Source organism: Chiloscyllium plagiosum, chromosome 1 (assembly GCF_004010195.1).
Source record: "Chiloscyllium plagiosum isolate BGI_BamShark_2017 chromosome 1, ASM401019v2, whole genome shotgun sequence".
NCBI classification, from domain to species: domain Eukaryota; kingdom Metazoa; phylum Chordata; class Chondrichthyes; order Orectolobiformes; family Hemiscylliidae; genus Chiloscyllium; species Chiloscyllium plagiosum.
The window spans coordinates 94,720,778-94,734,556 of record NC_057710.1 but is presented as its reverse complement, the minus strand read 5'-3'; the positions used below and the strand labels follow the sequence as shown (position 1 = coordinate 94,734,556).

The window sequence follows — 13,779 nt, the reverse complement described above, 5'->3', positions numbered from 1 at the left end:
TTGGAGGGCATCTTTAACCACGTGGGAAGGGAAATTGCGATCTCTAAAGAAGGAGGCCATCTGGTGTGTTCTGTGGTGGAACTGGTCCTCCTGGGAGCAGATACAGCAGAGGAGGAGGAATTGGGAATACAGGATGGCATTTTTGCAGGAGGTAGGGTGGGAAGAGGTGTAATCCAGGTAGCTGTGGGAGTCGGTGTAGAACGGGACTCCTCCTCCCCCCACTAACCCCCAAACGACCAACTTCCCTGTTTTCACACTTCCTGTTCCAAAGGTCCGACTGCATTCAGGGAAAACTTCTGAGTTTCCTGATCAACACTTCATCACCTCTGTAAAGATTGCAGTGCAGAGTCCAAATCAACAAGTGTAAGAACAATTTTTATTGAGTTTCTTTTATATTAAAAACTAAATAAAAGGGAGGAAAGGCAGAATTAAAGAATACATAGAAAAAACAAAATGTTGAAATCTGAAGGGGTTAAATTCCACTCTTGTAAAAGTTAACTTTCTGTGCTAGAGAGACTGTTTGGATGTCACCCATATGCTGCTAAAATCCTAATTAGGTTTGAATGGAAAAGCCCTGTTCTGCTATGTTTTTCTAGTTAAGTGCCATAATTCACGCCATAACATGAATTCCAATATGGTCACTCTCAGCAAAGTACTAATGTTAGCACAGCTTATGGTGAAACAGAATAAATTGGACAGTACCTGCTGGATTTTACTGCACATGTGCAAATGCCTTAGTTGCTGTCTGGTTCATTCTGTTATTCCTACTGCAAAGTCCCAGCCCATTATCTTCAGAAGAAATATGGCTATCTAATAAATGTTATTTACATGTTAAGAATTATTTTAAGTATATGTTATAAGTTCAGTAAATCACTAATGCTGTTTTATAGCATGGAGAAAAGTTATATTTCAAAAGTGTCTAGTTTTCTAAAAAGAGAGTTTCCAATTAGTTTTGATCTTTTTGGACCCAACTGAGGCATCAAATGATTCCAGTGTGTCAGTATGCTCTACCACTTCCCTGAGTTAACTCTACAAATGATTAAATTGCGAAAAGCACACATTGAGAAAGCTGTAGAAAAGTAAAATGTGAGAGGTTGGAAGCAATAAATAAGGAAAAAACAAAACTTGTTTTCAACGTCTTTATTAGATAAAACTTCATAATGAAGTCACTCTGATTGCCTGCCTTTTAAGATGTCACAGTTGTTACTAAGGCAGTTGTCCGCACATACTACAGATTAGATTGCTACATACAAAATCACAAATGTGTACAACTTCTTCCCCCTGCTGTTCACTTTTTAAAAAAAATCATAACCACGAAACTGGAAGATCCTAATATGTCAAATGAAGTACAGAAATCTGAGACAATAAAGTCATGTACCTGTACGTACACCATTTATCATGTGTTGCTGACATTAAAACCAACAACTTGACAAAGTAGATGCTACAGTGGGACCTACACACAGTATCAAATTAAAAAAACAAGATAGTCAAGACGTAACAAAAAGTCTCTGTTCCAAATCAGTGCACACTTGTAATTAAGACAGAGAGAAGTACACTTGTGTGAGAATGCTAACATTACCAATCCTTCACAATTAACAAACAAGTATATACGTTTACTTTTCACTGCACTGACCAGCCACTCTAACGGCGCAAAGAACACGGGAGAAAGTGCTCAACCTCAATGCTTAGAAATTATCCCATGGATGATATTTTTCATTAGCTCAGTTGCAGAACAAATGTATCTTCCTCTGAGGCAGAAGATGATGTTACTTTGTGGTTATTAATGCAGCATTTTCTGATGATACAAAATAATCACTATTGTGTTGACAGTTAACAGAACTGCCTGTCAGAAAGTATGCTAGCACTGCTATTACAGAAAGTATTACAGAATAACATCCATACTAAAAATCGATGCACTTTTTAAAAGTTAAAATGTCAACATTATCTTTATGATTTCATTCTTCTGTGTATTGTCACTGATTCCATTCCCCAGCAAGGAGCCCCAGTGAAAGAGGTTGAGAGAAAGTTACTGTTGTCCAACTTGCTGACCTATGGTCATTTTGAATGTGAGTAACCACTGAAATTGTCAATTGATCTAATTTTTGATATTTATACATACTGCATGATGTAATGATGTTTGGCTTCAATCCTTAATCTGTATTTAATTGATTTGATTTAATTTATTATTATCACATGTACCGAGATAAGTGAAAAGTATTGTTCTGTATGCTATCCAGACAAACCATGCTGTACCTAAGTACATCAGCGACTTGAACAGAATACAGAAGATAGTGTTACAGAATATAGTCACTTGATTTCTGTTGGGATTCCAGTTTGCATGAATTTTCCTACACCAGGATTCTGATGAAATTGGTCAGGTTTCCCACCCATGATTACTATACAGAAACCCCATCTGTAAGTGTTTTTTCTGTTCATTCATGGGATGTGGATGTTGCTGCTAGACCAGCATTTATTACCCATGCCTAATTGGCCACAGGGAGTCAACTACATTGCTATGGGTCTGGAGTCACATGGGCAGACCAGTTAAGGTTAGCAATGATTACCATCTTGGAAAATCCACTCCCCGTGTCTCGGGGAACAGCACTTGATGGACATCAGATTTGAGAGAAAGAAAAGGCAAACCAATCAAATATTTATAGGCTAAAAAATGAAATAAAATTTTCTTCAGAACGACAGATTTTTTTCTATAAAATCATAATCAATGGCTGAAAATTTGACCCATAATGAGACAGAAAGCCATCACAGAGTGACACACATCATCACATGGGTCAGACCAGATAAGGTTGGCCGTTTTTTTCCCTAAGGGACATTAGATTAGATTAGATTACTTTACAGTGTGGAAACAGGCCCTTCGGCCCAACAAGTCCACACCGACCCGCCGAAGCGTAACCCACCCATACCCCTACATTTACCCCTTACCTAACACTACGGGCAATTTAGCATGGCCAATTCACCTGACCTGCACATCTTTGGACTGTGGGAGGAAACCGGAGCACCCGGAGGAAACCCACGCAGACACGGGGAGAACGTGCAAACTCCACACAGTCAGTCGCCCGAGGCGGGAATTGAACCCGGATCTCTGGCGCTGCGAGGCAGCAGTGCTAACCACTGTGCCACCATGCCACCCATACATTAGATGGGTTTTTCCCACAATCAGCAATGGATTCAAGGTCATCACTAGACTTTTAATTCCAGAATTTTATTGAATTCAAATTTTACCATCTGCTGAAGTGGGGTTTGAACCCGGGTCCCCAGAACATTACCTGGGTGCTATATGAGTGTTGGACTTGACTGAAACTGTAGCCAAATAGCTTCTCAATACTCAATGTTCAAGCACTCACTCAAAGGCTGGATTTTCCCATGGAGCTCTGGATCCTGACACTGGCAGCTCATGGGGGTCTTGGGCCTGCACTTACTGGCTCAGGCAGAGGCATGGCAGCTCCTGATGCCTCAGTAGCTGTTGAGAGAGGTTGGGTACCACAAGGGCATTTCAACATGGATACAACCTTGGAGAGCTGCATTGAAAATTAAAATGATTAGGGAGAAAAAGCAGTTAGATTCCTCAAAGTGGAGGGAAAATCACTCCTTGTAAATTCATTTCAGCAGTGGTTGCTGCAGCCTCTTAATGGTGGCAGGTCCCTATTTGGGAATAGCTCTGCTGGCATTGCTCTCTCCAAGCCAAACCTGCCACATGATGGTCATCTCCATGGAAATGGTGGCTTCCACATGACCTAGGGGAGAGGGTGGGGAAGGACAACTCCCATAACTGGCTCTATGACCAGTAATTGACCGTCCACATCCTGGTGTGGGGAGGCAATTGGGGTGTGAAATGGCCTCCTGCAGTGGAAATATGTGAGAGAGCCATCACAGAGTAATGCACATCATCAGAGCAGTGGCAAAATACTTCACACACAATGGTCACCATCCTGGAAAATCCACTCCCGGTGTCTAGGGAACAGCACTCGATGGGCAATAAATTCGAGAGAAAGGAAAGGCAAACAAATCAAGTATTTATGGGATAAACAATGAAATAAAAGTTTCTTCAGTAGGACAGATTTTTTCTGTGAATTCATGATCAACAGCTGAAAATCTGACCCATAATTTAGTTCTGTCCCAGTGCATTGTCTTTTGGAACATTCCACATATTCTGAATATTACCACAGAGACTATATCGTACAGTTTGTTATTTTATTATGATTACACTATCCTCACCTTGTAAGATCTTGGTAATGATTTACTAATCTGGCATTAATGTCCTGTGGCCTTGTTCACTATTTCTATTCACATTAATACACAATGCTGGAAATGTCCACAGAACAGGCACAACACAGCACAGGGGACATAAAAGGGAAATTCATTGGTTAATTACTTTAGGAGACAGCAACTGAACTTAAAACAATGGGGCATAATCTCCTGTTGTTCAAAATATTGCCGGGGATCCTATACATTCACCAGAGATAGCAGCTGGGGCCTAAGTTCAATATTTGATCTGAAAAATGGCACTGATGGCAGTGCATGCTCCATCGGTACTTTCCTGATGTGGCAGCTTTAGTCTTATGCTCAAGTCTTTGGAGTTGGACTTGAGATCACTATGTCCCAACTCAGAAGCATTAATCGATCTATGGCTGCCATCTTGGTATAGTGCACAGTATGCGACTATCGTTAGACCATGGTAAATTTTAAATTTTCTTAGTGTGAAACACTTTATATTGCTTTCCACAATTTCACAATGCATTGATTATTATATCAATTAGTTGACTCTTTGTGAAAACACTTAGTAGAATTGAACACTACCTGTTGCATGCTCCATCCTTATTTTCCTTTGGTCAGTTGTAAAAAGGCATATCTCTGACTTTGTGGTTCCAGTTCTAATGAAGGACTGAATCCAAGCATTGGCCTATCTTGCAACTTCAAATACAGATGAACCTGTTGCATTTCTCCAGTTGTCTGTTTTAATACAGATTTCCAGCATTTCCTAGCTTTTTGCCACGTCATGATGTTACCTTCATGTCATAAGTATCAGCACAGCCATAAAATGCTACATTCTTAAACAAACCAAAAGACTTACCACACATCAGAATATATTTCATAAACCCTTCTTCACAGGGAAACAATATGAAGCTAGGGAAGACACATGTTTTGATAAGAGATCCCCAGATTTTTGAATATTGCCTTATCTGGGATGAATATTTTGACTTTCATTTTAATCATCAAAGCCTGTTGGCTTTTTTTCACTTAAAACTATAAACTATTGCAACCAGAATGGCACTTCCTCTCGATTTCTGGCCAGATACTTTATGCTTTATTTACATATGCTAGATTTTATGAGCTACCTGTCTTTGAACATTTATTGATATTTGCAGGATATGTTTTGAGTAATATTAGTCAGCAATTGCACTGAACTCTTTATAGACACAAGATGTGGTAATTTTCTACCACAGTAGTCAATCTGAAAGTATATAAGAAACATCTTCCATGGGATAAAATAATTACTATCTACTTTTAAAATTCATTTCCTTGATAAAATTACTCTTAGTACAAGTAATACAAATACTACAACATTCATCATTAATGCACTTGTATATGTGGACAGAAGGTATTCAAGCAAAGTGCAATATAACCATGGCCTGTGTCTATGATACTTGGTAAAGGAGCATTTTTGTAGGAATTCTACTTACCTGCCTTCAATTTGCTTTCAGCAATCCAAATAACTGACAGAAGACAATTAAATTTCTTCTTGATTCCCTTGACAAGACTGCTACATTTCAAGTGCTACCAGCTAACCACCACACAATAAAGTGTGTGACAAAAACTGTGATGAGGATTGAATTTAAATAGGGTTTAGGGTAAAGTTCTACATTCAGGAAACTATATTGCCACATATTGAAGGTACATTTGAGATTTCAGACTTAACTCCTATTTTGGCAACTCCTTCGATATTGTCAATAATGTAATTCAATTGGAACAGTTAAAAGGAGAGCTCCAAATTATAATTGCAAAACATTTCTAATTTTATACAGAATGCCAAAAATCCAGATGTCCATGGTTAGACTGATGAATTTCAGTGATATGATCATTTTTGACCTTTTATGGTTTGATTAAGCTTATCCTTGTAGAAAAATACTTTAATTCAAAGTTTGTTTCTCCCTTACCTGGTTTGAATATTGTAAACATAATATTCCTTTGTTTGAATTTGGATAGATTAAATACATTTCCTCAGTTTCATGCCTGGAATAGCACTTCAAATGTTCAGGAAAGTGGATATTAACCAAATTAATCACAGTCACAGCAGGTTAACCTCTGAGGTCACTTTTGGTATATCTTCTGCAGGAAATGTTATTTTAATTAAATGTTCTAATGTAAAATTGAGTTGCATTATATCTAGTTGGTGTCAACACCAATACAACCATAGATTAATATACATTCATTTATTACACCAACGTGGCAGTTATATATGAACACTGTAGTCCTTTAGTCTCCAGATCCTTCATGGCAGCCCTTGTTAAACATTTCATCATGTGACATTTGAGGATCATAGCCTTCATAGTAGGAACCACCGCTACCACCAAGAAAAGTTCCCACAGCACGACCTTGGCGAGCATGCCCAACTGCATCACTGAACACTTTGTTAATTTGTTCTTCTGAAGGCATCCACCAATCTGGGTTGGAGGTGCAATGCATCCGAATGAACTCTGTAAGTATCACAAAGCAATAAAGAAACAAAAATAACAACAAAGAATTCTTGAAAATCAGTGAAAATATTAAGCTACAAACTTTTTATGTTAATCTCCAGGATGGTAATTCCCTACTGCAAACTTATTACTTGTGTATTTCATCATAATGGAAGCAGCACTTAGTGTTTTGCAATAGTTTCGAAAATATATAGAATCAGACAGCACAGAAAGAAGCCATTCGGCCTACAATGCATGTGCTGGCCCTTTGAAAGATCTAAAGATCGGTTCAATTTGGTCATCCTGCACAGCCCTGAAAATATCTTAAGCATGGACAAAATTTTCCATTTGGGTATTGGTCCCCAATGCCAGGTTAAATAGGGGTCAGAAGCCTGCATTGTATATTCACTGTCACCAGGCAATGATTTTTTTCCCAGATTGATTGATTTGTGTCAGAGGGTGGGCTTGCCATCAATTAAGGACAGCGGGCTGGTTTCTATTCAAGGATTATGGCAGAAAAGGTCTGGAGAGAGAAATAGACTCTGTTCTAAGAAAGAGTAAGGTTAGACTTAAAACATTAAATGCTTCTGTTTCTGTCCCAACAAATACTGTCAGACCTGCTGAGTTTCTCCAGCGTTTTTTGTGTTTGTTCTCTAGAACATCAGTCTGGCGTTCTGGGTTACTAGTCCAGTGACATTACAATGACAGCACCAGTTCCTCCTTGGGACGCACTCTTTTTGTTTTTGAATGAGATGTTAAACTGTATCGTATCCAGCTGCTGATGTTGATGTTAACAATCTCATATGCCTTTAGTAACAAAAGGGGATATTAAGTGAGATGATAAAAAGCAAGCTCAAAGTGATAGGAATGAAGGAATGTCTTAAATAGATACACAGAGACCGAGATTTGAAGAGGTTAATGGAGGGTATTCCAGAGCTTGGGTTGAGGCAATGGTATGACTATCAACGATGGGAAAATTAAAATCAAAATATACAGTAGGCCAGAATTAGAAAATTTCAGACATCTCAGAGAGTTGACAGTCAGGAGGAGATAGACACCTGGATTTTTATGACACTGAAGTATCTCAACTATCAGAGCAAAAATGGTGGTTTAGCATGGAAATTACTAATCCCACCTCCAAACGTTGCACCTCCCATTTTTGTAGGGCCAGGAATGAAGCAGTTTGACATTTCATGTATGAGCATATCAAAGACGCAGCTAGCCAGTTATGTCAACAGCTACTATCACTCAACCCAGATCTGAGTCTTCCAGAAACATAAATAGGAATTGCTGGGATAACTCAGCAAGTCTGGCATCACCTTTGGAAAGAAAGCAGAGTTAACGTTTCAAAACTGGCAAGTCTTCATCAGAACTGTTAGTAGCATTTTCCTAGCTGCCACACCTGGTGAGTTTCTCCAGCAATTTCTGTTTTTATTTCAAATCTCCAGCATCTGCAGCTCTTTGTTTTATTTTGATAATCCAGACATGTGTAAAGTAGATCTATGAAGAGCAGGCCTGCATTTTGTGGGGAAGGTCAGGTATCCCTTTTGGGATGATAAAATGCTCTTTTGAACTGTAAAATGTCAGCATGAATGTACATAAAAAGTACATACATTCATTAACTGTAAAGCTCATTGGAACCGTCAATGGACATACCAAAAGTATCAAGAAGTGTTCAAAGCAAAGTGTCAAGTTGTTAAGACACTTGCAAGTTCTGCCCTTTACATCTTTTAAAAGATATGTTCCAAAAAAGCTTGCTGTTTCACTCTCTTGACAAAATCTTTCCATTGCTGGATTACTGCTACATGAATGATTTCACAATCATCCATTATCACAGTAGAGTGCCTGCCATTTCACAGTTTGATTGAAAACTACAAGTTGTTATTGACTATCCGAAGTGGGTCTATGGATTTCAATTTTTCTTGGAATGGATTCTGCATTGAATGAACTGTTTGTTGTTAAAAGCTTTTATATAGTAAATGAGTGTTAACAGAATCAAACTGAGTCAACATGATTTTTTGAAAAGGAAACCATGGCTGATTTTTTTTTTCGAGAGACCTTTGAGGATATGACAAGCAAATTTAATAAAGGTAAACTGAAAGATGTAATGTATTTGGGTTTCCAGAATGCATTTGATAAGGTGTCGCATAAAAGGTTCTTGCACAAGATAGGAACTCATGGTACTGGGATAATGTATTAACGGATTGAGGATTGGTTTATACACAGAGGCTGGAGATTTGGGAATAATGATCCTTGTAAAGGCTTCACTAGGGGAGTGTCACAAAGAGCAGTTCGAGGGCTACAATATATTTCAGACTTGGAGGGGTCAGAGTGCAATGCATGCAAATTTGCTGATGGTACAAAATAGGTGGAAGGGCATGTTGATAGATAATAACACATGGAATCTGCAAAGGATAGTTGAAGTGAATGGGCAGAAATTGGCAGAAGTAATTTAATGCAGGAAAATATGAGATCATGCACTTGGTGGGAAGAATCAAATATCAGACTATTATTTAAAATAGAGAGAGAGTCCAAAAGAAAGTGGATGGATCTGGATGTTCTTGTGCATGACACTCAAAATGTTAACATGCAAATGCAACACATAATTAAGAAGGCAAATGGAATTTTGACTTTTATTGTGAGGACAGTGGACTTTAAAAGCAGGGAAGACTTGTTACAACTGTACAGGGTGTTAGTGAGGTGGCACCAGGAATGCTGTGTACAATTTTGGTCCCTATAATTTAAAAAGGATATGTTGACATTGGAGATAGCTCAAAAGAGACTCACTAGGCTGATTCTTAGGACAAAGGGGTTCATTTCTTATGAACAGCTAAACAGGTTAGGCCTTTATTCATTAGAATTTAGAAGACTGAAGTGTGATCTTATTGAAGCAGATCAGATTTTGAGGAGGCTTGTCAGGGTAGATGTTGAGAAGCTGTTCCCATTTATGGGGGAGTCTCTAACAAGGGAACATTCATTTAAAATTGAGATGCAAAAGATTTAATGCAGAAGGTAGTAAATGTCTAGCATTCTCTGCCCCAGAGAGTTGTAGAGGCAAGATCATTGAAAGCATTTATGCAGGAGGTAGATAGATTTTTGAAATGTCAGGGAGTTGAGGGCTATGATGAGCTGGCACCAAAAGGAATTCAGGCCTGTGGAAGATCAGCAATGATCTTGTTGAATGGCAGTGCAGTCATGAGGGGCTAGAATGTACAAAGGGAACAGGTTGGCATGGAGGTTATGAGGGTTTAGAGGAAATTATCATAGTGGTTGGTAGGGTTTTGCATGATGACGCATGGGAGTTTGTGGGAAAGGGTGAGTGGATGTGAGAGGTGAAGCTGAAGGATTTTTTTTTGTTTTTTGTATAGAGCCTTCACTCTGTATAGGGTCATGTACCTACCCTGAACTGTAATATAGCCTGCACACATTCTCCTCCACCCCTTCTTAGGCAGCCATTTTAAAAGTAGGGTCTAGTCACAGCTGGGAAAGCCCTTGATTGTGTGTTCCACTTCCAGGCAAAGGACGGACCAGGCCATGGGGGGATTTGAAAACAATGGTGAGAATTTTGCAATTCAAGCACTGTGAAGAAGAATTATTCTCCTGACATCCTACTGAAAATTCTGTATTCAAATAGCATCAATAAAATTAGATGCTTGTTTATTCCAATCTCTGTATATGGATCTATACCATGCACATTGCCCGCAAGATCTGTCGACAAGACAACAATTCCAGAAGTTATGCACTAACCGTGAAATTCTTAGGATATCCCAAAGGTTTGGGGGACTATAAGGCACCACAGAAATCAATTTCTTTTCTTTCCCTGAAGGCACTTTACTGTAGACTTTGAATTTGATGAGAATAAAGTGTTGTTACATTCTGGCCCCACCTAAAAAGGTACTGTGAGAGTGATATGAACTGGGACAACCTTTAGAATTGAAGTGATTGTGTCTCAGTCAATGTTATTGTGAACAGGGAGAAGGGAATTCTGGTCTGGATGCAGCTCAGTGTGAACAGTTACAGAGTTCATTGCAGGCTTCTGGCAGAGGTTGGGGTGTGCAGACATAATGAAAGATCTGAGGCAATAGATAAATGTTACTTCCTAGTAATACAGCAAATGCACACTTTCCACAGCATTTGGATTTAATGTGTAAGACTCAGTTTTTATGGTGGGTTCATGCAATGGAGGTATACAGCAAAATAAAAGTTATTAAGATAATAGATTCATGTTGGTATTCCACATATAATGCTACTGTCGGCAGCCACTAGATTTAAACACAAAATATGAAAACACAATAAATAGAAACAACTACTGTGGAGAAAAGCATTTGGGTCGATGGGCCATCAGTTGTAAAATCATCATGAATAAAAGCAGATGAATTTGCAAGAGAATCTGAGTGCTCCCACTCAGTCATGATGTGAAGTCAAGGTTCCCACACTGCTTGTTGTTTGAAGGGGCAGAGTCAACAGAGACATTAACACATATTGAACCGGGTGATCAATATCACAGATATACCTGGCATTCTAAGTCCTTTAACAAATTAAATTAAGCTCATCAAAAGTGGAATGGACGTGAGGGTGAAAGCAGTATGATAGGCAAACAAAAGGCCAAAGAACTGGGGATGCTGGAAATCAGGACCAAAAGTAGAAATTGCCGGAGAAACTCAGCAGGTCAGGCAGCATCTTTGGAGGGAAAGCAGATTTAACCTTTTGTGTCCATTGGCCCTTCTCCAGAACAGGCAAACATTTGTACAACTACTTCAAAAATGACCTTCTCCTATCCTAAAACATAGACTCACACATATTTTATTCAAAAACACTTTTGACACAAAACGAAAAGATCTGCCATTGTGCTTTTAGTTAGCTTTATTTATGCTTAACACAGGTAATAAAATATTGTGTTTTTTTTATTCACTTGAGGGATGTGGGCATCACTGGCCAGCCAGCATTTATTGCCCGTCCCGAGATGCCCTGGAGAAGGTTGTGGTGAGCTTCCATCTTGAACTGCTGCAGTCCACAAGCTGTGGGTTGACCCACAATGCCATTAGGGAAGGAATTTGGGATTTTGACCCAGCGACAGTGAAAGAATGGCACTATATTTCCAAGTCAGGATGGTGTGTGTCTTGGTGATGTTCCTATATATCTGCTGCCCTTATCTTTCTAGATGGAAGTGGCCATGGGTTTGGAAAGTGCTGTCTGAGGATCTTTGATGACTTTCTGCAATGCCTATTGTAGATAGTACACACTGCTGCTACTGAGCGTCGCTGGTGGAGGGAGTGGATGCTTGTGGTTGTGGTGCCAATCAAGTAGGTTGCTTTGTCCTGGATAGTGTCAAGCTTATGTGTTGCTGGAGTTGTATTCATCCAGGCAAGTGGGGAGTATTCCATCACACTCCTGACTTGGGCCTTGTAGATGGTGTACAGATTTTGCGGATTCAGGTGAGTTTCTTCTTGTAGTATTCCTAGCCTCTGACCTGCTGTAGTAGCAAGTGTGTTTATGTGGTGAGTCCAGTTGATTTTCTGGTTAATGGTAAGCCCCCAGGATATTGAAGTAGGGCATTTAGTGATGGTAACACCATTGAATATCAAGGGGTGGTGGTTAGTTGGTTTCTTATTGAAGATGGTCATTGCCTGGCATTTGTGTGGCATGAATGTTACTTGCTAGCCCACGCTGATATTGTCCATATCTTTTTGCATTTGAACATGGACTGCTACCTTGCTTAAGATGGTTAGGCCTAAGACACTATCCTGAGGAACTCTTGCAGAGATTTCCTGGAACTGAGATGACTGACCTCTATCAACCGCAAAGATTTTCCCATGTGCCAAGAATGGCTCCTACCAGTGGAGAGTTTGTTCCTTGATACCCATTGATTCCAGTTTTACCAGGGCAACTTAATGCCACACTCGGTCAAATACATCCTCAATGTCAATAGCTGTCACTCTCATCTCTCCTCTGGAATTCAGCTGTTTTGTGCATGTTTGAACCAAGGCTGTAATGAGGTCAGGAGCTAAGTGGCCCTGAAGGAACCCAAACTGAGCATCGCTGAGCAAGTTATTGCTGAGCAGGTGCTGCTCGATAGCATTACTGATGATACCTTCCATCATTTTGCTGATGATTGAGAGTAAACAGATTGGGTAATAATTGGCTGGGTTGGATTTGTCCTGATTTTTATGTTCAGTACATACCTGGGCGATTTTCTCGTCACTGTTTATGACCCTATCATTGGGCCCCCAATCTCCCTCGTCACTATTTATGATCCCATCACTGCGTCCCCACTTTCCCTCATTGCTGTTTATGACCCTATCACTGGTTCCCCACTCTCTCTCACAACTGTCTATAACCCTACCATTGTATCCCAGCTCACTCTTGCTGTTGTTGATAACCGAGGCATTGTATTACACCTTCTCTTGTTACTGTTGACAACTGTACTGTTATTCTTCCTGGCTCTCATGTGCACAAATGTATGGGCTGAATCTTTTTGGGAATGTCAGGAAGCCCAACGTCATTGCCAATTTTAGTTGAGGACTAGTTAAGATCTTCAGGACACTTGTCTACTTAAGGAAGACAGGCAGACCAGGGAACTGGAAGCTCAATTGCAGAACCTGTAGCAACATGCTGCTGGCAGTTTCACTGAGGTGCTGCAGTGATACAGGGGAAGAGGGAAAAGGTTGAGACTCTGAAGGGAGATTACAGAGAGTTAGGCAGAAATTTAAAAAGGAGGTCCTCAAGGGTAGTAACATCTGGATCATCTGGATCACTCCCAGTGCTACGAGCTAGTGAGGGCAGGAATAGGAGGATAGAGCAGATGAATGCATGGCTGAGGAGCTGGTGTATGGGAGAAGGATTCACATTTTTGGATCATTGGAATCTCTTTTGGGGTAAGAGTGACCTGTACAAGAAGGACGGATTGCACTTAAATTGGAAGGGGACCAACATACTGGCAGAGAAATTTGCTAGAACTGCTTGGGAGAATTTAAACTAGTAAGGTGGGGGGATGGGACTCAGGGAGATAGTGAGGAAAGAGATCGATTTGAGACGGGTACAGCTGAGAACAGAAGTGAGTCAAACAGTCAGGGCAGGCAGGGACAAG

The 13,779-nt window shown here is 39.9% G+C and overlaps 1 protein-coding gene across 1 annotated transcript in view; it reads right to left on the bottom strand.

The window, feature by feature from the left end:
- Nucleotides 1–3,483: 3,483 nt before the first annotated feature.
- LOC122550809 (BEN domain-containing protein 4) overlaps nt 3,484–13,779 on the bottom strand; it is a 44,582-nt gene continuing 34,286 nt past the window's right edge. The window contains exon 5 of the mRNA XM_043692101.1: nt 3,484–6,713. Coding sequence (XP_043548036.1) covers nt 6,493–6,713 — 221 coding nt within the window. The 3' untranslated portion in view covers nt 3,484–6,492. The remainder of the gene's footprint in view (nt 6,714–13,779) is intronic.